This window comes from Pseudophryne corroboree, chromosome 3 (assembly GCF_028390025.1).
Source record: "Pseudophryne corroboree isolate aPseCor3 chromosome 3, aPseCor3.hap2, whole genome shotgun sequence".
NCBI lineage: Eukaryota > Metazoa > Chordata > Amphibia > Anura > Myobatrachidae > Pseudophryne > Pseudophryne corroboree.
The window spans coordinates 351,890,734-351,918,482 of record NC_086446.1 but is presented as its reverse complement, the minus strand read 5'-3'; the positions used below and the strand labels follow the sequence as shown (position 1 = coordinate 351,918,482).

At 46.8% G+C, this 27,749-nt stretch overlaps 1 protein-coding gene across 3 annotated transcripts in view; it reads left to right on the top strand.

Annotated features, from left to right (window-relative positions):
- The window catches only part of MED24 (mediator complex subunit 24), a 232,693-nt gene that overhangs the window by 23,870 nt on the left and 181,074 nt on the right, over positions 1-27,749 (top strand). For all 3 annotated transcript variants that reach the window (XM_063959759.1, XM_063959760.1, XM_063959758.1), the window contains exons 3-5: positions 5,251-5,333; positions 11,746-11,784; positions 21,572-21,645. In XM_063959759.1, coding sequence (XP_063815829.1) covers positions 5,251-5,333; positions 11,746-11,784; positions 21,572-21,645 — 196 coding nt within the window. The remainder of the gene's footprint in view (positions 1-5,250; positions 5,334-11,745; positions 11,785-21,571; positions 21,646-27,749) is intronic.

Here is a 27,749-nt window from a genome sequence, read left to right as displayed (position 1 = left end):
AGTCGACACCTGACTGGATGGTCTTATGGAAGGAATTACGTGATAGTGTCAGCACTTTACAAAAGACTGTTGACGACATGAAACAGCCGGCAAATCAGTTAATACCTGTACAGGCGTCTCAAACACCGTCAGGGGCTCTAAAGCGCCCGTTACCTCAGGTGGTCGACACAGACCCAGACACGGACACTGACTCCAGTGTCGACGGTGAGGAAACAAACGTATTTTCCAGTAGGGCCACACGTTACATGATCACGGCAATGAAGGAGGTTTTGAACATTTCTGATACTACAAGTACCACAAAAAAGGGTATTATGTGGGGTGTGAAAAAACTACCCGTAGTTTTTCCTGAATCAGATGAATTAAATGAGGTGTGTGATGAAGCGTGGGTTTCCCCCGATAAAAAACTGCTAATTTCTAAAAAATTATTGGCATTATACCCTTTCCCACCAGAGGTTAGGGCGCGTTGGGAAACACCCCCTAGGGTAGATAAGGCGCTCACACGCTAATCAAAACAAGTGGCGTTACCGTCTCCTGATACGGCCGCCCTCAAGGAACCAGCTGATAGGAAGCTGGAAAATATCCTAAAAAGTATATACACACATACTGGTATTATACTGCGACCAGCAATCGCCTCAGCCTGGATGTGCAGTGCTGGGGTGGCTTGGTCGGATTCCCTGACTGAAAATATTGATACCCTGGACAGGGACAATATATTATTGACTATAGAGCATTTAAAGGATGCATTTCTATATATGAGAGATGCACAGAGGGATATTTGCACTCTGGCATCAAGAGTAAGTGCGCTGTCCATTTCTGCCAGAAGAGGGTTATGGACGCGACAGTGGTCAGGTGATGCGGATTCCAAACGGCATATGGAAGTATTGCCGTATAAAGGGGAGGAGTTATTTGGGGTCGGTCTATCGGACCTGGTGGCCACGGCAACGGCTGGGAAATCCACCTTTTTACCCCAGGTCACCTCTCAGCAGAAAAAGACACCGTCTTTTCAGGCTCAGTCCTTTCGTCCCCATAAGGGCAAGCGGGCAAAAGGCCACTCATATCTGCCCCGGGGCAGAGGAAGGGGAAAAAGACTGCAGCAGACAGCCTCTTCCCAGGAACAGAAGCCCTCCCCCGCTTCTGCCAAGTCCTCAGCATGACGCTGGGGCCTTACAAGCGGACTCGGGCACGGTGGGGGCCCGTCTCAAGAATTTCAGCGCGCAGTGGGCTCACTCGCAAGTGGACCCCTGGATCCTGCAGGTAGTATCTCAGGGGTACAAATTGGAATTCGAGACGTCTCCCCCTCGCCGGTTCCTGAAGTCTGCTTTACCAACGTCTCCCCCCGACAGGGAGGCGGTATTGGAAGCCATTCACAAGCTGTATTCCCAGCAGGTGATAATCAAGGTACCCCTCCTACAACAGGGAACGGTACAGGGGTACATAATACCCCTATTCCACGCTGTTTGTGGTACCGAAGCCGGACGGCTCGGTGAGACCTATTTTAAATCTGAAATCCTTGAACACTTACATACAAAGGTTCAAATTCAAGATGGAATCACTCAGAGCAGTGATAGCGAACCTGGAAGAAGGGGACTATATGGTGTCTCTGGACATCAAGGATGCTTACCTCCATGTCCCAATTTACCCTTCTCACCAAGGGTACCTCAGGTTTGTGGTACAGAACTGTCACTATCAGTTTCAGACGCTGCCGTTTGGATTGTCCACGGCACCCCGGGTCTTTACCAAGGTAATGGCCGAAATGATGATTCTTCGAAGAAAAGGCGTCTTAATTATCCCTTACTTGGACGATCTCCTGATAAGGGCAAGGTCCAGAGAACAGTTAGAGGTCGGAGTAGCACTATCTCAAGTAGTACTACGACAGCACGGATGGATTCTAAATATTCCAAAATCGCAGCTGATTCCGGCGACACGTCTGCTGTTCCTAGGGATGATTCTGGACACAGTACAGAAAAAGGTGTTTCTCCCGGAGGAGAAAGCCAGGGAGTTATCCGACCTAGTCAGGAACCTCCTAAATCCAGGCCAAGTGTCAGTGCATCAATGCACAAGGGTCCTGGGAAAAATGGTGGCTTCTTACGAAGCGATTCCATTCGGCAGATTCCACGCAAGAACTTTTCAGTGGGATCTGCTGGACAAATGGTCCGGATCACATCTTCAAATGCATCAGCGGATAACCCTGTCTCCAAGGACAAGGGTGTCTCTCCTGTGGTGGTTGCAGAGTGCTCATCTTCTAGAGGGCCGCAGATTCGGCATTCAGGACTGGGTCCTGGTGACCACGGATGCCAGCCTGAGAGGCTGGGGAGCAGTCACACAGGGAAGAAATTTCCAGGGCTTGTGGTCAAGCATGGAAACGTCACTTCACATAAATATCCTGGAACTAAGGGCCATTTACAATGCCCTAAGTCAGGCAAGGCCTCTGCTTCAGGGTCAGCCGGTGCTGATCCAGTCGGACAACATCACGGCAGTCGCCCACGTAAACAGACAGGGCGGCACAAGAAGCAGGAGGGCAATGACGGAAGTTGCAAGGATTCTTCGCTGGGCGGAAAATCATGTGATAGCACTGTCAGCAGTGTTCATTCCGGGAGTGGACAACTGGGAAGCAGACTTCCTCAGCAGACACGATCTCCACCCGGGGGAGAGGGGACTTCACCCAGAAGTCTTCCACATGATTGTGAACCGTTGGGAAAAACCAAAGGTGGACATGATGGCGTCCCGCCTCAACAAAAAACTGGACAGATATTGCGCCAGGTCAAGGGACCCTCAGGCAATAGCTGTGGACGCTCTGGTAACACCGTGGGTGTACCAGTCAGTGTATGTGTTCCCTCCTCTGCCTCTCATACCCAAGGTACTGAGAATCATAAGAAGGAGAGGAGTAAGGACTATACTCGTGGCTCCGGATTGGCCAAGAAGGACTTGGTACCCGGAACTTCAAGAGATGCTCACGGAAGACCCGTGGCCTCTACCTCTAAGAAAGGACCTGCTCCAGCAGGGACCATGTCTGTTCCAAGACTTACCGCGGCTGCGTTTGACGGCATGGCGGTTGAACGCCGGATCCTGAAGGAAAAAGGCATTCCGGATGAAGTCATCCCTACCCTGATCAAAGCCAGGAAGGATGTAACTGTGCAACATTATCACCGTATTTGGCGTAAATATGTTGCGTGGTGTGAGGCCAGGAAGGCCCCTACAGAGGAATTTCAACTGGGTCGTTTCCTGCATTTCCTGCAAACAGGACTGTCTATGGGCCTAAAATTAGGGTCCATTAAGGTTCAAATTTCGGCCCTGTCAATATTCTTCCAAAAAGAACTAGCTTCAGTTCCTGAAGTTCAGACGTTTGTCAAGGGGTACTGCATATACAGCCTCCTTTTGTGCCTTCAGTGGCACCTTGGGATCTCAATGTAGTTTTGGGGTTCCTAAAATCACATTGGTTTGAACCACTCACCACTGTGGACTTAAAATATCTCACATGGAAAGTGGTAATGCTGTTAGCCCTGGCCTCAGCCAGGCGTGTCTCAGAATTGGCGGCTTTATCCTATAAAAGCCCTTACCTAATTTTTCATACGGACAGGGCAGAATTGAGGACTCGTCCTCAATTTCTCCCTAAGGTGGTTTCAGCATTTCACTTAAACCAGCCTATTGTGGTGCCTGCGGCTACTAGGGACTTGGAGGATTCCAAGTTGCTGGACGTAGTCAGGGCCCTGAAAATATATGTTTCCAGGACGGCTGGAGTCAGAAAATCTGACTCGCTGTTTATCCTGTATGCACCCAACAAGCTGGGTGCTCCTGCTTCTAAGCAGACTATTGCTCGTTGGATTTGTAGTACAATTCAGCTTGCACATTCTGTGGCAGGCCTGCCACAGCCAAAATCTGTAAAAGCCCATTCCACACGGAAAGTGGGCTCATCTTGGGCGGCTGCCCGAGGGGTCTCGGCTTTACAACTTTGCCGAGCAGCTACTTGGTCAGGGGCAAACACGTTTGCTAAATTCTACAAATTTGATACCCTGGCTGAGGAGGACCTGGAGTTCTCTCATTCGGTGCTGCAGAGTCATCCGCACTCTCCCGCCCGTTTGGGAGCTTTGGTATAATCCCCATGGTCCTTTCGGAGTCCCCAGCATCCACTAGGACGTCAGAGAAAATAAGAATTTACTTACCGATAATTCTATTTCTCATAGTCCGTAGTGGATGCTGGGCGCCCATCCCAAGTGCGGATTGTCTGCAATACTTGTACATAGTTATTGTTACAAAAAATCGGGTTATTATTGTTGTGAGCCATCTTTTCAGAGGCTCCTCTGTTATCATGCTGTTAACTGGGTTCAGATCACAAGTTGTACGGTGTGATTGGTGTGGCTGGTATGAGTCTTACCCGGGATTCAAAATCCTTCCTTATTGTGTACGCTCGTCCGGGCACAGTATCCTAACTGAGGCTTGGAGGAGGGTCATAGGGGGAGAAGCCAGTGCACACCAGGTAGTCTTAAAGCTTTTACTTTTGTGCCCAGTCTCCTGCGGAGCCGCTATTCCCCATGGTCCTTTCGGAGTCCCCAGCATCCACTACGGACTATGAGAAATAGAATTATCGGTAAGTAAATTCTTATTTTTTTTTATGTATACTCAGCCTAAAGCTGGGTACACATACTGTGCGATTTGCCCGATTTGTTGCTCCGATTTGGCCAGAAACAACAACATCTGGCTGATATACAGTAGTTTCAGTGTGTACCCAGTTTGACATATGCCAAGTGTTGCCTAGTGGTAGCTAATTTGAAAAAGACTGATATTCCCGATTTAGAACAATCAATAGAATCTGGCAGATATACCACCTTAAGCATATTACTAGCAAATTACATGACTGCTGCTTCAGGTTCCATAGAACTTAGATTGATTGTTAGATTTCCCCACACCAATTAGTATTGTCTTAACTTTGTAATAATGGTCAAGACTCTGCCTACTTCCCACACCAGGTGCTTCCTGTCTTACCTACACCCCTATTCCATGCTAACACGTTCTTTCATTCCTCCCACAGCAGTTCATATGAGCATTTTGTTTGTTTAGGGTAATTGTGATTGGAATGTGTGGCTTTTTATCACTATACCAACAGAATATTTCAAATGTATAATTCATGCCGAATTGTTCTTTTCCCTAACCTTTTCTGCTTCCCTACCCCTCGTCATTTTTGTTGCCTTGGTAAACCAATGAAATTCATAAATATATCGCAGTAATGTCAGCTGTGTTTTTGTGCATTGACAGAAGCACTTTTGGATCAGGCCATGATTGGACCAGCACCGAACCCTCTTATCCTCTCCTATCTCAAATATGCAATTAACTCTCAGGTATGTCCGTTGATTCCAGTGGTAACCTTTATTGACCAAGGCTCCACCTTTAACCATCCCATACATTAAGTGCTTAGGTCAGAAAGTCATTTCCTTTGAGTGGCATACAGTTTGGTTGGACAGCGTTTGCTTATATTATCAGATTGGTGTTCTTATTCCATCACTTTTTCTGCTAGTCCTGATTGACGTTTAATAGATCCAGATCAGAAGTTGATTGGGATTAATAGTCATGTTTGACCCATATTTTCAGAGATTTATAGGTAGGGCTAAAATTACCATCAGACTTACTTTGTATATGAATACCTTCACTCTATCAATTGGTTTTGCAATTATTCAATTTTAAAGTTGGATTTATCTCATTATTTCTTTTTCATCCACTAGGGGTCACTGGAGTACTCTTGGGATATGGACGGCTTCCGCAGGAAACAGGACACTGAATATTTAAATTTAGAACTCTCCACCCCTCCATATCCCCGAGTACCTCAGTGTTTTTTTCTGTGCTCACAGCACTAACAAGGCTTGTGTGGAGTTCCCACACTTAGTTGAATATTTTATTAATTTTTCATTTTTACTTTTACATTTTTGCACTTAGCACATCCCTTCCCAGTTTCTGTAAAAACATGGGTCCGGGATAGTGCCGCTGCACGGAAGCATGGCGTGTCGGTCCTCACAAAGAGCACCCTCACAGCCACACGCAGCCCACTGCCTACTGCAAAAGCTGGACGGAGCTTACAGATAGAAGCCCCGTCGCAGCCATGAACTGAAGAGCTGGACGGAGCTTACAGATAGAAGCCCCGTCGCAGCCATGAACTGAAGAGCTGGACGGAGCTTACAGATAGAAGCCCCGTCGCAGCCATGAACTGAAGAGCTGGACGGAGCTTACAGATAGAAGCCCCATCGCAGCCATGAACTGAAAAGCTGGACGGAGCTTACAGATAGAAGCCCCGTCGCAGCCCTCCCTACAACAAGGTATGCTGGGGGGAACGGGGCGGTCAGCGCAGGCTGCCGCCCCGCTGTGTGGGGTCCGTGTTGTAATGCCGCCCGCACCCACCGCTCATACAGCCCGCCCGCCCCAGCCGCAGGGAGGGGAACCGCCGCAGCTCGGCTAGCGACGCCGGAAGCCGCTACGCGCCGCTCCGGCCAGCCGACCTCCGCTGCTCTGCAAGAAGTGTCCCTCGCCTCCCTGCAATGAGCTTCCCGGCAACGCTCCCCGCTGAGACACAGCGCTACAGGGAGTACAGGGGGGGGGGGGGGGGACATGGCTGATTACAGCGCAGCTGCAAGGGGGAAAATCTAAAGGGGAAGAATAGCCTGTATGACAGGCTGCCATATCTATAGGTGGTATTAATAGAGAGCCTATAGTAAACTGCAGTCAGGAGGCATGTATTGTAACCTGCCTGTGATTATCACTGTATAATAGACTATTGAGCCTATATTAACACTGGAGGCATGTATTGTAACCTGTACTGTGATTATCAGTGTAAGCATGGCATGGGGGCCATTTTAACCATGCTTCCTGTTTCTTCCTGTTTGTAATTCCAGAACGTTCCTGCCCTACATCTCTACTCCACCGGAGGCGCAGGGGTGTTAGTGGGAATTTTGGTTCAGGTTTCACATAGGCTGGCCATGTGAACTGCACTTCGGCCATATATATATATATATATATATATATATATATATATATATATATATATATATATATATATATATATATATATATATATATATATATATATATATATATATATATATATATATATATATATATATATAATTACACACCTTAAGTAATAATTTTACTGAGTCGTGCAAGTGTCTGTCTTTGGCTATTGTGTTGTCTGTCTGCATAAGGAGTAAGGCACCAGCAAAGACTAAAAATAAGTTTTACTACAATGTCTACATAAATCTACCACATGTTCAGTATGTTTGGTAGGTTTCCACTCCGGAAGCCGGTTCATTCCCAGATCCTATGTTAAGCAAATGTAATGGCTTGGTTGGCAATTCAAATTGACCGCCGCTCGACAGGAGCGGCAAGATCGGAGTCTCGGAAGTTACTCCGCCAGCTCTAACGGAGGAGTGTCAGCCTTTGCAAAGGTCCAACTTCACTTTGGGTAACAGGGTGTTAATTTAATTGGTCTTATAATTTAACCATTTCTGCTATGTTGCAGTCTGACAATGTCAAACCTCACGGCGCTAAATAAGGGTGAGGAGGGTACATTAGACCAGCAGTCAGATAGTGCGGGTTTTGACAACCAGACATTGATAATGACCAGTGCGTCAGTCTCTGAAGTTTACAGAGACTAAGGAGCCTCTAACATATAATCCGTCGTATTTACTAAACGACAGATCTTCAATGGGCTTCTTATTTAGGATATCTTACTAAGATTTAAGTCTATTTACCTGTTTCCACACAGTGACATCTACGTTGGAGAATCCGCCATTGGTGAATTCGTCTGTGTCAAACCTTATAAAGACCCAAGATACATTTGGGTCACTAGGGCGCTCTATGTATGGAAACAATGACGATCACGTTATACTTATTGTTAATCAAATCTGAGAAGCTGCTGAGTATCTCTGTACAGCTTCTGCTGCCGGCTGTCAGCTCGCTTCTCGCTTTTCATCGTCGCTAGTTACAGCACGACAAGGACTCTGGCTGCGTTCTTGGCAAGCGGAGTCAGAGGTCAAAAGAATACGGTGGGCAGAAGTTGTTTGGTCCTAAATTTGACAAATGCATTTCTCAGGCCAAGGCTGGGGGGGGGGGGGGGGGGGAGTCTAGTTTCCCGCCATAGCCGCCTCCGGTATCAAGACGGAAATACTCTGGTCCGGCGTTTAAATCCTTTAGACTTCAGTCTTTTCAAGGCTGTGGTACAAAAACAGTCACGCCTTGTAACGCCAGGGCGCTAAAGTCACCAACAAGCAGTGGCTTGACGGGCTCCCAGCCCATCTCGGATTTCCAATTGTGGGAGCGCGCCTTTAGACGTTACATTTGCTGGGTTTCCAGACATCCACTGATGGATGTATCCGCTATTTAGTGTTAAAAGAAAGCTGTCTCCCGCCACTGCGTTTTTTCAAGACATGACTGCCTCTGTCGGACGACAAGAAGGCGTTTTGGCAGGTTGCCATTCAGTCTCTGCTGGATTCAGCAGTTTTTAATTCCAGGCCTGGTACACCAACAAGGTCAGGGTTATTATTCACGTCTGTTTGTGGTACCGAAGCCGGAGGGCTCCGTCACAGTCTCAATCAGTAAGTCACTTACTACAGATTGAAGATGGCATTTCTGCGGTCAGTATTTGCAGATTTGGAGCCACAAGATTGCATGATTGCGCTTGATCTCCAGGATGCGTACTTAAACATTCCGGTTTGGTCACCTCATCGGAGGTTCTTGCGTTTTGCAATACGCCACAACCATTAACCGTTTCAGGCTCTACCGTTTGGCCTCTCGTCAGCGCCTCGGGTATTCACCAAAGTGATGTTTGTGATGATAGCTCATTTCAGATCTCTGGCAGTGACAATCGTTCCGTACTTAGACGATCTGCTCATAAGAGCTCCGTCTCAACAGATGCTCCTCCTACTTGCGCTGCTAACGTACACCACGGTTGCAGTGTCAACTTCAAGAAATCGCATCTAATTCCGTCTCAACGACTTCAATTCCTAGGTATGATTCCAAATACGGTAAATCAAAGAATTTACCTACTACACCAGAAACTACAGATTATACGCCATCTGGTACAATTAGTGCTCAAGCCACGCACACTATCGGTACATTTGTGTATTCGCCTATTAGGAGCAATGGTGGTGGCTTTCAAAGTGCTTCAGTTCGGAGGTTTTCACTCGCGTCCATTTCAACAGCAGTGGTCGCCCTCGCATAGGCAGATTCCCCACAGGGTGAGGTTGTCGCCAGGGGCGACGGTGTTTCTACTCTGGGCGAGAGTCTCAGAAGTTGGGGAGTTGTAGTTTAAAATGGTCAGCGACAGGGTCTCTAGGCGGATCACGACAGATTGCTGTCTATAAATGTCCTGGAACTCCGTGCAATTTACAATGCACTACATGCTTCGCTCTCAGACTGTCCAAGTGCAGTCAGACAACGTGATGGCAGTCACATACCTCAACAACTAGGGAGGAACGAGAAGCAGCATGGCAATGCGGGAAGTAGCTCGAATCCTCAATTGCCCAGAATACCACCAGGTGATATTGTCGACTGGGTTCATTCTGGGAGTGGACAACTGCGAGGCGGATAATCTCAACCGTCGGGATTTTCATCCAGGAGACTGGGCATTAAATCCAGAGGTGTTTCACATGTTGGTCCACAGGTGGGGTTACCCTCAGGTGGACCTGATGGCACCTCGCCACAATTACAAACGCCCCAGTATGTGTCCAGAACGAGAGATCCAAGGGCAGTGGCAGTGGATGCTCTCACAATCGCGTGGCCGTAAAGCCTCGTGTATCTGTTTCCACCGTTTTCCGCTGCTCTCTCAGTTGCTAAAACGGATCAAAAGAGAGTCTGTCACAGTCATACTAGTGATGCCTCATTGGTCTCGGAGAGCTTGGTTCTCAGATCTCCGCGGACTACTCGCAGACTATCCTTGCCCGCTCCTACTACGTCCAGACCTGTTACAACAGGGTCCGTTCTTTTACCCCGATTTAGCACGGCTGCGTTTGACGGGGTGGCTGTTGAGACCGCCCTCTTAAGAAGAGAGGGAATTACAGTATCGGTTATACCAACCATGTTACGAGCTAGGAAGCCGGTTACGGCAGCTCATTATTACAGAATTTGGCGTGCCTATATAGGTTGGTGTGAAGCTCGGAAGTTTTCCGACATCATCTTTCAAGTTATCTCGTCTTTTGTTATTTTTGCAGACGGGGTTAGATGGAGGACTGCGTTTATCTACACTAAAGGTGCAGGTATCTGCGTTGTCAATTTATTTTCAAAGACGACTGGCTCTATTGCCGTCGGTACACGCTTTTCTACAAGGTGTCCTCAGAGTACAGCCTCCAGTCATTCCACCTACAGCGCCATGGGACTTGAATCTGGTTTTACATTTATTACAGTCTTCATATTTTGAACCCTTACAGCAAGTGGATATAAAGTTTCTCACTTGGAAAACAATTTTTCTTCTAGCCTTAGCTTCGGCAAGGCGTGTTTCAGATTTGGGTGCCTTGTCATGCAAGCCACCGTATTTGGTGTTTCCTGATGACAGAGCGGAACTTCGGACGAATCCCGCTTTCTAACCAAAGGTAGTGTCATCTTTTCACATCAATCAACCAATAGTAGTTCCTGTGTTGACAGCACATTCTGGAACTCTGAATGTGGTACGCGCATTACGCGTTTGTGTCCCGAACGTTTACAGTTCGTAATACGGATACGTTGTTTGTTCTCTATGATGCTGCCAAGTGGGGTTGGCCAGCTTCTCAGCAGACCTTATACAGATGGATAAAACTGACTATACGTCAGGCTTACCTTAAGGCTAGGTTACAGCCGCTTACATCAGTAATAGCTCATCCCACAGGTTCTGTGGGAACTTCATGGCCAGCTGGTCGGGGAGCTTCTACGACGCAGCTTTGCCGTGCGGCTACATGGTCTTCAGTGCACACGTTTGTGCGCTTTTACAAGTTTGATACGTTTGCGGCATCCGCATCTAGCTTTGGCCGCCTAGTGTTACAGGTGTCAAACAGCTCTCCCGCCCACGGGGGAAGCTTTGGTACGTCCCAAGAGTACTCCAGTGACCCCTAGTGGATGAAAAAGAAAATAGGATTTTGGTACTTACCAGGTAAATCCTTTTCTTTGAATCCATAGGGGGCACTGGACGCCCACCCAGAGCAGTTTTACCTGGTTTGTATTAAGCTCAGGGGATCTTATGGTAACACATTTTCACAGACTGGTTCAAATTATAAGGTTCTATCGGTTATGGTGTCAACTGTTTAGTTGTCAGTAACGTTATGTGTCAACTTTGTTGTCCGTTATGTTATATGTAATTCTCCATTTGTCAACCTCTCTATAGTTCCTGTTCGGCTCAGTAAAAAACACTGAGGTACTCGGGGATATGGAGGGGTGGAGAGTTCTAAATTTAAATATTCAGTGCCCTGTTTCCTGCGGAAGCCGTCCATATCCCAAGAGTACTCCAGTGACCCCTATGGATTCAAAGAAAAGGATTTACCTGGTAAGTACCAAAATCCTATTTTTAATGCTATAAATAGATCTAGGTATATTACCGTTAACAAGGATGGATTCCTAGGAAATTCTGTGCTTGTGCAATATAATGAAAGCAAGATTAACAATTACTGCAAAAATGAAAAAGACTGCTATAGGCATGGCAACCCACATTGTGTATCTGACCTAGTGGTTATGAAAATCTAATTTGATACATGAGTTTTCTTGATGTACTTGCATTCATCCATAGTTTTTCTCTTTCAGATGGTGTCTTACTCTACAGTCCTGATGGCTATCAGCAAGGTATAATCTACAGTTTGTGTATGGGGTACAGCATATTGTTAGTGTCTTCTAATTGTAAATTCTTAAATGATTATAAAAACATAGATATTGTGTACGCCTTGTCAGGGTTTTTTAAGAAAATTCCTCATATGGTCTTGGTAATTTCAGTAGAATCAGTGTTTGGTATTGCATTCATTTTCAGGCGATGCATTCTGCAGTATTTGGCCAATTGCATGATACCCACTTCAGTGATGCAATTTGGATGATCCGCATTGCATCATTTGTGATGAGGCCTCCGCATCTATAGACCTCTATTGGTGATGCTTGGCAGCAGTTACATTTATAGCTCTGAAAGTGTGACTTGTAAATTGTTAGGCTTGATTCCTAGGTTTAGCAGGCCTTAGATGTGTGGAACTCAAGGTGTATTTCAAGAAAGCAATAGCTACATGTTTCTGAAAAGAATTAATTCAAATGGATAGCTATTGGGGAACAAAGCTTTGTCTTGCATCTTCTATTTATGGAATTACACATAGAGGTGAGGCTTGATTAGATCCCTGAAGACAAGTCTCAGGTGCTGGTAGTTAGCCAAGGGCTCTGGAAACTTTGTATGTGTATATATATATATATATATATATATATCTCTATCTATCTTGGAAGCAGACAGATTTTGGGTAGTATACTTATGGCGTGTAAGAAAAGTTAGTGCAGATCGCAAGGTGAAAGTCACCTTGCGATTCGATACCGATGCGCGGTCCCGCACGGTCGGCATTGCAAGAATAGATTGACTGTGCAAGCAAGTCAATTTTGACTATCTCTATAGAAGAGATAGCCAAAATCGCACATAGTCAGTATCGCAAGCACATAATGAGTCTGCTTGCGAGACTGACTATGTGCCGACCTAGCCCCTGTTGCATAGTGAGAATCGGGCATATCCCGAATCTCACTGTGTGTATGGGCCATTAGAAGTGAATCACTGTAGGAGGTGTGACTCAGAAACGGATACAATTAAATGCATTTATGATCATTACATACCCACTACCAAAATAATGTATAGATGTCCATGACAACCAACTAGCTGGGAAACTAAGGATTTTACATGGACATATGTCTCTTCATCCTAAATAACCATACAGTCACCAAGTAGACTATTTTTATGTAACACCCAGTAGACTGCTGCAGTTAAATAAATACCATAACTGGATTCTGTTTGTAATCTATATTTTCCCATCTCAAATAAGCCAGACGAGATTGAAGATGATATGCGTAGCCTCATTGGGGATCTATGTCACTGAGCAGGAACTACAGAGAGAGAGACTGTTTTTCCTTTTTATAAAGAAACATTGGATTGTTGAAGGCAAATGAGGACTGCATGTTTACACTTTCATGTATACATTTATGTGTACATAATATTGCTCTCTGGTCACCTTGCCTCCAGAGCGGAAAAAAAAAAGGAATCAGGTCTCTAGCTGAGAAACGCAAATATTTACATTAGGGAAAGAAATATGGTCAGCTGCAAGGGAGAGATGTATGTAAGAGGAATGTAACCCTTTAGTGTTTGCAGAATGAGCCATGGTGAGGTTATATGGGGTTTGTCATAGAAAGATGAGTTCCTTTTGTGCCGTGCCATGCAATGCAGTGCAGAATTGAGAGCATAATGTGGAAAATAGGATTTGAGAAGGAGCATATGTTGTGCTTATGATTAAGAGATACGGTTATACTAAATATAGGTATAATGTGAGGAGTATATGGACATACACTGTATGATGGATTTGTGGTGCAATAGGAAGTGCTTTTCAGACTATAGCTGCCATATGAGCCTAAGGAAGGACATCACAGTCAGGAGGAAAAGGCATTTCATTGTGCTTCTTGAAATGATTATTATTGGCAGTTAGGTTAAGAAAGAATCCTGCTTGCTACTTTAGGCTGTACGTACTGAAAGTGACATAGACCCTAGGCAAAGCAATGCACTGGGACCCCTTCCCATCCATTCACAGGAATACTTTGAAAACAGTAACTCATAGCTTAGTCCTCCTGTGGTCCCTCACTGTCTCTCCACATGCTTCCATAGAGTGAATGGCTATCAGCACTCTGACTGGTGGATAGCTCAGCCATCCACCAATCAGCATGGTGACAGCCATTCACTGTCTGGCTGCAGGCTGGGAGCACGTTAGAGAATGCTGCCTGGCCGCTCTGATTGTTTATAATTCACAGTGTAGCCTTATTTGTCATACCACACATGAACTGTTCTCTAATACAGTAGAGCAGCACAGAATTCTAAATACAGTGTGCCTATATGTTATGAATGATGGCCCTGCTCACAGGGTGACATTTTAACCTCTAAAGGCCTACAGTATGTAGTTTTTAATATGATATGCTTTAACGCTTTACATGTCTTTGCATACTGAAACTGCAAACAGTATGCAATTTTACTTGTCTAAAATTAACACTACAGTGAGCCATTCATAACTCATGAAATACAGCAGGCAATAATGCTAATTTAAAACCACAGAATACTGTATGTAGATGCACAGTGCATATAATTATGTGTAATATAATTATGTGTCAACTAGCATTTTGTGCAAACTAGAATTTTGGACCGGTCATCCACCAAGTCACTTCCTATTGTGCCTGGCATTTCAGGATTTTTCCCTCTCTTCTCCCACCATCCCATCACTCTACACTGTCTTCCTCTCTTTCTCTGTCACTGCCACTATCCTCTATTCCTCCTATTTCTCTTACGTCCTAGAGGATGCTGGGGTCCACATTAGTACCATGGGGTATAGACGGGTCCACCGGGAGCCATTGGCACTTTAAGAGTTTGAGAGTGTGGGCTGGCTCCTCCCTCTATGCCCCTCCTACTAGACTCAGTTTAGAAAATGTGCCCGGAGGAGCCGCTTACAGCTAGGGGAGCTCTCCAGAGTTTCTCTAGTAAAGTGTATTTTTAGAGTTTATTATTTTACAGGGAGGCTGCTTCGTGGGACTAAGGGGGGGGGGGGGAGTAGTGTCCGCCCTGCGGGGTCTGAGCCACTATCTCTGCTGACAGGACACTGAGCTCCTGAGGGGATCGATCATTCCCTGCCACAGGGGATCGCTCACCCCAGCAGCATGCCACCACCCCGTTACAGAGCCAGAAGATCGGTGACGAGTGAGTCACAGACATCCTTTGCAAGCTGGGGGCCGGTGTGAAGATGGCGGCAACAGGGTAGGGAGTGCAGCGCTGTGAGGAGGCGCCCTGAGCCAGCGGCTAAACCCTGCACTAGTCAGAAAGTCTGTTGGGGCCCGTGGATCTCAGCCAGCATTATCCTCAGGCCAGTATAATCACTGTGAAGAGCGGGAAGACAGCGCCATTTTGGGGACAGAGCTTCTACTCAGAGCGGACCCAGCAGCATTCAGCGCCATTTTCCTGCCTGCACAGCATTGTCCAGGAAGAGCAAGTCCCTGCACAGCAACTCCATCTATCTCTCACGGTACCAGGTGGTTGTAGAAGGGGGGGAGGCTAAATTCAGATTGTGTAACCTATTAAGGTGTACAGTCAGCGCTGGTAGGGGATCACCTTTTACCTAAAGGGCGCTGTGTGTGGGTTGTCTCCAATCTCTGTGTCTCTCTTGCCATCCTTGGGGGTGAAACTCTGTCTGCCCTCCCCTGTGTGTGTGTAGAGTGTATGTGGTCTCCTTACAGCTATGTCCAGGGACTCTGTCTTATGCTGCAGAAGATATGTCCTCTCAGGATGATCCCATTCCATGTAATCAGGATTGCATTGGTTTAGCACAGATACCAGCAAGGGAGCCTGAGTGGTTATCCTCTATCAAATCTATGGTTTCTCAGATTTCAAATAGGGTTGCACTAAATGAATCTGCAACTCAGGCCTTACAGAACTCTATGGCAGTCTGGCCCAGTTCTGGTACCTCAGGGCTCCCCGCTGTATATTCCCAAAAACGTGCTTTTGCACAAATCATGCAGGATGACACGGAAACAGATACTGATACTACAGACGGTGGTGGGGATGTGTTGTGGGGGCCGTATCTCTTGCTAAAGGGGTGCAGTTGATGATGGAGGCTATTAGAGATGTGTTGAATATTGCGGATACAACACCGGAGCAGGTTGAGGAGGCTTACTTCACTGAGAATAAGAAAGCCTCGCTAACCTTCCCTGCGTCAAAGGAATTAAATGCTATTTTTAAAGATCCTTAAAAGGGTTCTGGTTACCACCTTTCCTGGTAGAGGATAGAAAAAAATCGGAAAACCCGCCCATTGTTGACGCGTCAGTATCCAGACTCTCAAAAAAGGTGTTTTACCTGTTCCAGGATCTACCGCCTTGAAAGAGCCGGCTGATCGTAAAATTGATGATACGCTCAAATCCATGCACACGGCTTCTGGGGCAATACTACGTCCCACTATTGCCAGTGCTTGGATTGCTAAAGCTATAGTAAAGTGGTCAGGCACGTTACTTGAAGATTTGGATACTATGGAGAAATATGCTGTTGAACTGTTTTTACGTAACATTCAGGATTCGGCAGGATTTCTGGTAGATTCCATGAAAGACCTGGGTTCCATGACTGCAAGAATTTCTTCCATGTCTGTCTCCGCTCGTCGAGGACTGTGGTTGCGCCAGTGGTCTGCCAACGCAGAATCCAGGAGAAGTGTGGAGACCCTACCCAGGTCAGGCTCTCTTTGGGGAAGCGTTAGATGCGTTCATCTCCACGGCTACGGCGGGTAAGTCACCTTTTCTTCCCTCAGCTGCACTTGCTCCGAAGAAACCCTTTTCTTCAACTGCACCACAACCGTTTCGGCCTGCCAATCCCAGAAAGGCTAAACCGTCCAACACCTTTTTTCGGGGAGGTCGGCCCAAGTCCAAGAAACCTGTGGCTGCAGGTTCCCAGGAACAGAAACCTGCTTCAGGTACTCCAAGGTCCTCCGCATGACTGTGGACGGCACGCCCCAGAGGTGGGGCCGGTGGGAGCGAGACTCGGGCATTTCAGTCATATCTGGGTGTCGTCCGGCCTGGATCCCTGGGTGCTAGATATTAAGTCCCAGGGCTACAGGCTGGAATTTCAAGATCTCCCTCCTCACCGGTTCTTCAAATCAGGCTTGCCAGCTCTGCCGGCAGACAGGGCTATCCAGAAATTGGTGGAGGCATAGGTTATTGTACCGGTCCCTCCTCATATGCAAAACAAAGGTTACTATTCAAACCTTTTTGTGGTACCGAAACCGGATGGTTCGGTCAGGCCCATTCTGAACCTAAAATCGCTGAATCGCTTTCTGAAGGAGTTCAAGTTCAAAGTGGAGTCTCTAAGGGCGATGATTTCAAGTCTGGAAGAGGAGGAATTCCTGGTATGCCTGGATATCAAGGATGCGTACCTCCTCATTCTGATTTGGACGCTGCATCAGGCTTATCTCCGATTCGCACTGTTGGACTGTCACTATCAGTTCCAGGCTCTACCATTCGGCCTCTCCACAGCACCGAGGGTATTCACCAAGGTGATGGCGGAAATGATGGTTCTCCTCCGCAGACAGCGGGTGAACATAATTCCATATCTGGACGATCTGCTGATAAAGGCATCGTCCAAGGAGAAGCTGTTACAGTCCATTCTTCTCACGACCCACCTGCTCAGGGTACACGGTTGGATCCTGAATCTTCCAAAATCAAATTTGGAACCAACCAGGAGGTTGTCCTTTCTTGGAATGATCCTTGACACGGAAGTGCAGAGGGTGTTTCTTCCGGAGAAAAAGCGTTGGTGATACAAACAATGGTCCGGGATGTCCTGAAGCCTGCCCGGGTGTCGATTCATCAGTGCATTCACCTTCTGGGGAAGATGGTGGCCTCTTACGAGGCTCTACAGTATGGGAGGTTTCATGCTCTGTCCTTCCAACTGGATCTCCTGGACAAGTGGTCGGGATCCCATCTACATATGCACCAGAGGATACGTCTGTCGCCAAAGGCCAGGATTTCACTCCTCTGGTGGTTGCAATTACCTCGCCTTCTGGAGGGCCTCAGGTTCGGGATTCAGGACTGGATCCTTCTAACCACGGATGCGCAGTCACTCAAGGTGAAACCTTCCAAGGAGGGTGGTCAAGTCTGGAAGCCGGCCTGCCGATAAACATTCTAGAACTAAGAGCCGTCTACAACGGTCTTCTCCAGCGGCCCATCTTCTGAGAAATCGGCAGTGGCTTACATCAACCGACAGGGCGGAACGAAGAGCAGAGCTGCAATGTCAGAGGTAACAAGAATCATCCTCTGTGCAGAAAAACACGCGTTTGTGCTGTCCGCAATCTTCATTTCGGGAGTAGACAACTGGGAAGCTGACTTCCTCAGCAGAAACGATCTCCATCCAGGAGAGTGGGGACTCAATCCGGAGGTGTTCACGGAGGTGACAGATCTTTGGGGTGTTCCTCAAATAGCCATGATGGCCTCTCGTCTCAACAAGAAGCTTTGGTGATATTGTTCCAGGTCGAGGGACCCGCAAGCAATGGCGGTGGACGCCATGGGTGACTCCATGGGTCTTCCAGTCGGTGTACGTGTTTCCACCACTCCCACCCATTCCAAGAGTGCTAAAGCTCATATGGAGAACAAGGGTTCAATCTCCATTGCTCCAGACTGGCCAACAAGGGCTTGGTACGCGGATCTTCTGCTAGAAGAGCCAAGGCCTCTTCCTCTTCGGGAGGACCTGCTGCAGCAGGGGCCGTTCGCCTATCAAGACTTACCACGGCTGCGTATGACGGCATGGAGGTTGAACGCCAGATTCTAGCTCGGAAGGGCATTCCGAACAAGGTTATCCCTACCCTGATACAGGCTAGGGAAGGAGTAACGTCTAAACATTACCATTGTATTTGGAAAAAGTGTATATCTTGGTGTGAGTCCAAGAAGTTTCCTATGGTGGAGTTTCAACTGGGATGTTTTCTTCTCTTTCTGCAAGCAGGTGTGGATGTGGGCCTGAGGTTGGGATCCATAAAGGTCCAAATTGCGTCCCTATCCATTTTCTTCCAGAAACAGTTAGCTGCCCTCCCTGAGGTTCAGATTTTTTTGAAGGGAGTTCTGCACATCCAACCTCCCTTTGTGCCACCTACGGCGCCCTGGGATCTTAACGTGATGTTGCAGTTCCTCCGGTCAGACTGGTTTGAACCTCTACAGGAGGTTGAGATCAAGTTTCTCACATGGAAGGCTGTCACTTTGTTGGCCTTAGCTTCTGCTAGACGTGTGTGGAAGTTGGGGGCTTTGTCCTGTAAAAGCCCATACTTGATCTTCCATGAAGATAGGGCTGAGCTTCGGACACGTCACCAGTTTTTTGTGTCAGCGTGTCCTATCAGCCAACCTATTGTGGTGCCAGTTGCTACTGACTCCACAATTTAATCAAAGTTCTTGGATGTTGTATGGGCTCTGAAAATCTATGTGAAGAGGACTGCTCGTCACAAGAAATCGGACTCTGTTTGTCCTGTATGATCCCAAGACACTTGGGTGTCCTGCTTCTAAGCAGACAATCTCTCGCTGGATCAGGTTCACTATCCAGCATGCGTATTCTACTGCAGGATTGCCGTGTCCTATGTCTGTTAAGGCCCTCTCTGCTCGTAAGGTGGGTGCTTCCTGGGCGGCTGCCCGGGGTGTCTCAGCTTTACAGCTTTGCCGAGTGACTACTTGGTCAGGGTTGAACACGTTTGCTAAGTTCTACAAGTTCGATACTTTGGCCTCTGAGGACCTAAAGTTTGGTCAATCAGTTCTACAGGAGCCTCCGCGCTCTCCCTCCCGTTCTGGGAGCTTTGGTACATCTCCATGGTACTAATGTGGACCTCAGCATCCTCTAGGACATAAGAGAAAATAGGTACCGGTAAATCCTTTTCTCGTAGTCCGTAGAGGATGCTGGGTGCTCGCCCAGCGCTTCGTTTTCCTGCTATCATTATTTGGTTCAGTACAACTTCGTTTTAGTTGAGTACTGCATTGTTACTTGGTAAGTAATGTTTAAACGGTTGCTGAGTTTCAAGCTTGTTCGCTTGGTTTGCCTTGTATGTGTGAGCTGGTATGAATCTTCCCCACTATCTGTGTAAAATCCTTCTCTCGAAGATGTCCGTCACCTCGGGCACAGTTTCTAGACTGAGTCTGGTAGGAGGGGCATAGAGGGAGAAGCCAGCCCACACTCTCAAACTCTTAAAAGTGCCAATGGCTCCTGGTGGACCCGTCTATACCCCATGGTACTAATGTGGACCCCAGCATCCTCTACAGACTACGAGAAAAGGATTTACCGGTAGGTAATCAAAATCCTATTTTTTCTCATTCCCTCATCTCTTCCTCTTCCTTGCATCCCTTTTCCCCATTTGCTACTCCTCCTCCCAACCCGTCTGGGGAACTGCTGTAAGCTCTGACTCTCCAGCAGGGTTGGGGGTTGCAACCAGTTGCGGCCACATGACAAGATGGGCCCTAGTTGGGAGGATTCTGGTCACAAATAATTACTGCAATTGTTTTTCAACTAATGGTTCAATTTATCACAGGAGAAAGTCTACTCAGCTGGATTCTGAATCACTGACGTGTTACTACCGTCACATTAATACATAAATTACCATTGAGTACATTCAACAATAAATTACACTTAGAACAAATGAAACATTTTTCTAATCAGGAACCCTGCAACAGATAGTTGACCTCCACAAGAACTATGGACAGTCAACTGGGTCAGTTAAATTAGACCTAATTTACCTGCATGCACATACAGTATATTCATACATTTCAGTAGTACACAGCAATTATTATGCTATGAACAGTGCCGTAACTAGGCATTTTAGCGCTGTGTGCAAGAAACGGCATTGGCGCTCCACCTCCCCCCCCATGTAAGATAGGGGCAATGAGCGTGAAAAATATATAGGGGCGTGGCCACAAAATAATACCAATTCATACTACGGTACACAGTAGTCTCCATTATTCAAATTACACTGCACAGTAGCGCCACTACACCAGGTAGAGCCCCTTTTACACATTACGGCAGGCAGCGTCCCCCTTTTTACACATTACGGCAGGCAGCGTCCCCCTTTTTACACATTGCGGCAGACTGAATAGATAGAGAGAGACAGATAGATACTTACCATCTCTCCCCGCTGGCAGTCAGGCTCCACGGTGCTGGCAGATCCCGGGCAGGGGGGAAGGAGGAGGAGGGAGGGGGACTGGAGCCGCAGCAGCGCTATTTAATTAGTAGAGGCGCCGCTGCAGTAGTCCCCTCTCCTTCCGCATTGACTGCCCGCCGCCGCTGTGAATGCTGGGATGAGGGAAGCGCATCCCAGCATTCACAGTAGCGCCAGCCAGCCAATGCGGAAGGAGAGGGGGACTGCTGCAGCGGCACTACTACCAATTACATAGCGCTGCTGCGGCTCCAGTCCCCCTCCCTCCTCCTTCTCCCCTGCCTCCGGCGCTGCTGCTGCTCCTCCCCTGCCTCCGGCTTCTCCAGCACGGCGCACACAGCAGAGGCGGCTTGTAACGAGTCAGTTTGCAAGGGGCTCCTTTGCGCTCGCCACGCTGTCGGTATGCCGGCGGTCGGGCTCCCGGCGCCGGTATTCTGGTCGCCGGGAGCCCGGCCGCCGGCATACCATACTACACCCCTCTTGACTGCCCCTCCCAACTGCTGCTCATTTGCTGTACCACCTGACACCAGTCATATGATATGCACTTGACCTCCTGAACAGCTACAGCGGCTGCTTGGAATTGTGGTCTGTGTAATGAGAGACTGCATATACAGTATGTGGTGTGATGGACAGTGTCAGTATGATAACCTGCATAGTGGGGTATTACATACAGTATATACAAATAACTATCTTTTTTTTTTCCTGTTTAGTTTGATGACTTCTCAAGAGATCTCTGCATCCAGTCCCTATTAGAAGTCATGGACATGTTCTGTGATAATCTGAGGTAACTACTATCAAGAATTATATTGACCAGTGTTTTATTCCACTTGATAGGATGTGGGGGTTAGGGTGAGATGATGAGTGCGGAGCCTTCATACTCCGTTCCTGAAGAAAATATATTTAGGACAGATTGGGGAGTGTCTATAATAAAGTGGTGGAGGGGGATATGGGATTTGGCATGTGGAAGTATCTTGTCAAATAGTGGACATTTTGATTTTAAAGTAGTTGGCTCACTGAATAAGAGGCCCCACTTGTGGGTGAGATTGCTCTAACTGCATACATTTTATGTTATCCGTTCAGAAAACATAACGAAGAAACCACATTAAACATATGTAACACTTTTGTCATTGCTTAATTCTCAGTTATGCCCCCCTCCCCAAATATCTTGATTGGTCATGATTTATTATTTTTATTTTAGGACGGGTGTGGGTAGGGGGATGTTAAAAATATAAAAATTATTTGAAATTCTGAAGACCGTTATATATTTTGTTAATTGAGGACACATACATTAACGTTGGCACTACACCAATGCTGACACTTGTAGTGCCACAAGTTTTAATATGATTGGTGCTTCTATTGTCAGTATGGCCCACATTTACATACACAAATATTATTGTCCGCATAATTTTAAATGAAATCTTAATTAGGGCTCATTAATATTTTTGTCACTTTTAGGGTACTGTAAATGCCAAATAGCTTTCTAACAAATATTTAAAATGCCAGCTCTAGACTTCCGGGTACGGCGCCGATGCGTGCAGCAGCAGCAGTGTGAGCTCCGTGTGCCGCCCCAGCCCGCGCTAGCTTGTACGCTGCACATAGCGTTACAGCCCGCTCCAGAACCGCTCACCTGCCTGTGGGAACACCTCTGGCACCTGATGGAGCGCTTCCTGGCCGCCCCAGAAGCGGCTAAGCCCCTCAAACAACGTCCTGCAAAAACGAAAGGGGAATCCAAGATGGCCGCCGGACAGCAGACACATCCGCAGCAGCAGCAAATACACACAGATCGTGAGTTACATTCCTCCTCTGACTCCTCTGTGAACACAGCTCTCCCTGTACATGCTGCCCCCTCTACACAGAAGTCTAATAAGACTACAGAGCAGGCTGAGGGCCCAATTACATACTCTGACATGGTAAAGGCAATTCAGGACTCCATTAATCCTATTATGGAATCTCATGCTGCCAAAGTCACACAGGCAGTGCATGACATCAAATCACAGTTTAAACAGCTTTCCAAACGGGTGCAGGCTAATGAACAGCGCCTTGGGGAGACATTTCATGACGTTGCCGATTTAAAGGAACAGTGCGCCTTTCTTCAGAAATCCCATTACCAGCTTCTTAATAAGGTCGACGATCTCGAGAATAGATCACGTCGAAATAATCTGAGGGTTGTTGGGCTACCCGAAACCCTTAAAGGGCCAGCACTCCTTTCCTTCATACAAGACACGCTGCCAGATCTGCTTGATATCCAAGATTCCTGCACGGGTATGATTGTGGAGAGGGCCCATCGCATTGGTCCTGCAAGGCCTACGCATGATTCCCGACCCCGAGCTGTTATTTTCCGTTGTCTAAATTACATCCACAAAGACACCATCTGGTCTGCGTCTCACCGTAAGCGTAACTTACAATGGAACGATGTGAAGATTTTTATCTTCCAAGATTATTCGGCAGAGGTGGCCAGGGCACGACGTGAATTCACCCCACTTTGTTCCCGCCTAGCAAAAGCAAATAGAAAATTTGCTCTTATATACCCAGCACGATTACGCCTGTTCAAAGGATCTTCATTTACAGACTTCTCCACCGTGGCTGATGCGGAAGCATATCTACTGGAAGAGGAGAACGGCCGTTCCTCACTGCGCCAGCCCTCAACGGACTCGACTCCTGACTGCTAACCACTGCTATAAAATTCCTTAGCGTGGTTATCTCCTCCTTTACTGGCGATTACTCTATTACTTTGATATATCTGTTTATGTTATAGCTGTTAATCGCTAGAAGTTCTTGAAATTATTGGTGGGAGGAGACGCCTCTCTTACCGGCGTAAATGCTATGGCGGGTGCCATTTCATCATTAATCCCATTCTGAATGGGATCCTTCTTTTAAGGCGCCTTCCACCTAAAGTTTTCCACATATTATTCTAAGTTATGTTTTGTTTATGCCATATATAAGCTATGCTTATTATTTCTCAGTACCAGGGCTGGGGCAAGCCTGGAGTTCTTATCTGGTTCTCCAATTGGCGAACTATAGGTCAATTTAGATTATCTTTGTACCTGAAGTGCACTTTTGATGCTAATCCTTTGATCCATTCTTTTCTGGATCCTTTGCTTTACTTTCCCCCACTTTTTCTACCCATTGTTCTCTCCTCTCTGTGTCTTGTCCTGTTGGTTTTCTATGTCTATGATAGCAATGTATTTTGTAGATATGATATTATCGGCTTTATTTATTGCCATGAACCATACCTTTCTTCAGCAGAATGATGACCAGTTTAAAAATTTGCACATATAATGTAGGTGGCTTCCACTCCCCCATAAAGAGGAAGAAAATCTTACTTTACTTATCTAAACTACATGTAGATGTTGCATTCCTCCAGGAGTCTCATCTCCTTCCCCCTGAGATTGACAAGCTCAATTGCCTGGGCTGGAGAGTGCTGGCGTCCGCCCCATTTACTGCCAAGGCCCGTGGGGTACTCATTTTGATTAGACGCTCCGTCCAAGTAGACCTTCACTCCTCCCAATCTGATACTGAAGGCAGATACCTCATTGTAGACGCCACTCTAGATGACTCACGCTTTCTACTGTGTAATGTATACGCCCCCAATATCGATCCCCAACCCTTTTTTCTGTCCATTGCCGCTAAACTGCACCCACACTCTCATAAACAGGTGATACTCGCAGGTGACTTTAACTCTACTGTATCCAATGCTCTTGATAGGAACACCAAATCCAGATCTAGCCGTTATACTCCCAAATATGGTTTACCATATCTAATGTCACAGCTGCACTTGGTGGACGTGTGGCGAGCCTGTCATCCAGTCGACCGTGAATACACTTGTTTATCGGCTGCTCATGGTACACTGTCGAGAATCGATTATCTGCTCATCTCGGCTTCTATGTTTACCAGGGTGCAAACTTCTGAAATTGAACCGGTGTCCTTGTCGGATCATGCGGTCTGCTGGATGGCTCTCGCCACCTTCCCCAATAGAGGCCCTGTCAGACAATGGCGCTTCCCATCCCACCTGACCAATTCCATTCAATTTAGAAATATGCTGGAGGCATCATGGGCTGACTTCACACATTGTAATATAACTGCAGAGAAGGAATCACCGCTCCTGTTCTGGCAGACGTCTAAGACAGTACTAAGAGGTGCTATCATCTCCTTCACCTCCAAACATAAGAAAGACACACAAGCTCTGTACCTTGATGCTCAATCTAAACTTACTGACGCCTACCAAGCGTTCACGCAGTCCCCCACCCCAATTACCAGAAAACTCTACCATGAACAGAAATCCCTTTTTGACAAACTCTTAACCCAAACCGAATCTAAATTAACATTTATGTCTCAATGTAGATTTCATAAATTCGGCAATCGATCTAGTCGATTGCTTTCAAATCTCCTGAAAGGTCAACATCCCCCAACACTTATCCATGCTCTAACTAGGGCTGACGGCACTGTGGTACATGATTGTGACCAGGTGTCTGAGGTTCTGCAGTCTTTTTATTCCTCACTATATTCTGAACCCTCTATTGATTACCAACAACAACACTCTTTCTGGTCTTCCCTTACGCTTCCCTCTCTATCTTCTACCTCATCCCAACCCCTACTGAACCCCATTACTGAGGAGGAGGTGCTCCATGCAATTCACTGTTTGAAACCAAACAAAACCCCTGGACCTGACGGTCTAACCAATGAATACTATAAAATACTGGCCCCTCAATTGGTCAAACCCCTTTGTAAACTATTCAACTTGCTGTTGTCCGGAACACCTCCTCCACTATACTTCAACGCTGCGATTCTAAAAATCCTCCATAAACCAGGGAGAAACCCCCTGCTTCCCAGTTCATATAGACCTATATCCTTATTGAATACGGATTACAAGATATATACCAAGATCTTGGCAGACCGGGTAAAGCTTCTCTTGCCCTCTCTGGTCCAGGAAGACCAGACAGGGTTTATTTGGGGGCGCCACTCTACGGTGAATGTGCGTAAGATACTGACTGTCATGCAGTGGTTGGAGACCTCGGGAGACCAGAACCCCTATGCCCTTCTCTCCCTTGATGCTGAGAAGGCTTTTGACCTAGTCACATGGGATCACCTTTTTGACACCATGCACAGGTTTGGATTCCCGGAGGCCTTCATCCATGCAGTACGTCTTCTCTATCATGACTCTTCCTCTCAAATCCTCTCTAACAATTATATGTCCTCTCCCATCCCCCTCCATAGAGGGACCAGACAAGGTTGCCCCCTTTTACCTCTTCTATTTGCTATAGCTATAGAACCCCTAGCAACTGCACTGCGCATGTCTCTAGAATATACTGGTATTGTCGTTGGGTCGACTGAAGTGAAACTCAGTCTATTTGCCGATGACATGCTTTTATTTATCTCTAACCCCCAATTTTCCATCCCTGCTATAAAGCACATTATAGATAATTTTAGCTCTTTCTCGGGATTTCGCGTGAACTATGACAAGTCACGCCTCCTCCCTCTAGGCCCTGGTCACTCCACAAACCTTCTATCCCCCACGCTGACACAATTCACAATTTGCCGCTCTCCACTTAAATACTTAGGCATCATGATTCCCCCTAATCTGGACGCCCTATACTCTGCTAATTTCCACCAGATATACTCCTCAGCGGAGAAATTATTGAACGGATGGATGGATTTACCTCTATCATTGTCTGGTAGGGTAGTGGTTATTAAAAGCTTTATTTTCCCCAAATTATCCTATGTCCTCCAAATGCTTCCCTTGCAACTTTCCAAGTCAGATATCCAACGATTTGACTCCCTGTTTACAAGATTTATCTGGGCAAAAAAGAAATCTAGGGTATCCCGCCATATTTTGCGACTGCCGTGGCCGGAGGGTGGTTTTGGGATGCCAGACATCTCTGCTTTTTCAAATGCAGCTATGTATCGATACATGGTGGATTGGTTTTCTGGTGGTTCCGTATATACTCTCCCCAACATAGAGGAACACCTTTTCCATCCTTTCTCCCCAGCTGCTCTCCTTCATGCACCTACCTCACTGATTCCTTCCCATATAAAATCCAACATACTCTTTCATGACACTTATAAAGCCTGGAAATCTATCAATAAACGATTGCACAGGAATTCCTCTAACTCCCCTTATACCACCTTTTGGGGCAACCCACAATTTCCTCCTGGTTTGGACGGCCGTGCTTACTTGACGTGGAAAGAGAAGGGCATCTCGTGCATTCGAGATATCTTTGACCCTGGGGGTAAGATCTACTCTTTCTCTGCATTATCAGATAGATATGGTCTACCCAACTCCCAATTTTATATGTACCTCCAATCCCGTCATTTTGCACGGTCGTTACCACCTGGAATGGCCCTTGATACGGCCATTGACCCTCTTACCCCTCTCTTGCGTTTTAATCTGACCATAGGATATAGGCTGCGTAATTTATATTCTATTCTCATAGACTCAGGGAAAACACCCTTGCAAAGTGCTCTCCACTCGCGCTGGCAGCGGGACATACCTGATTTCCCGGCTATGTCGGTACTTATATCCAAACTGTCCCCCACATTTAAATATTTAAAATCCGCAGCTTTGCAGGAAACGCACCTCAAATTCTTAAATAGAGCCTACATCTCCCCGAAACAGCATTCCTATTTCACCCTGGCCTCTACGGGTCGATGTTTTAAATGTGGGATGGCTGAGGCCACATACTATCATAACTTCTGGGACTGCAGGAAAATAAGAACTTTCTGGGACAAACTGATAAACCATGTTAATGATATCTTTTCAGTTCGAATCACCAAGCTCCCTACCGCATGTCTATTTTACTGCTTTTCAGATTGGGACCTGGGACCACACAAACAGAAGATTATACCTGCCCTGACAGTTATCCTCACTATCGCTAAAAAATTAATCCTCAC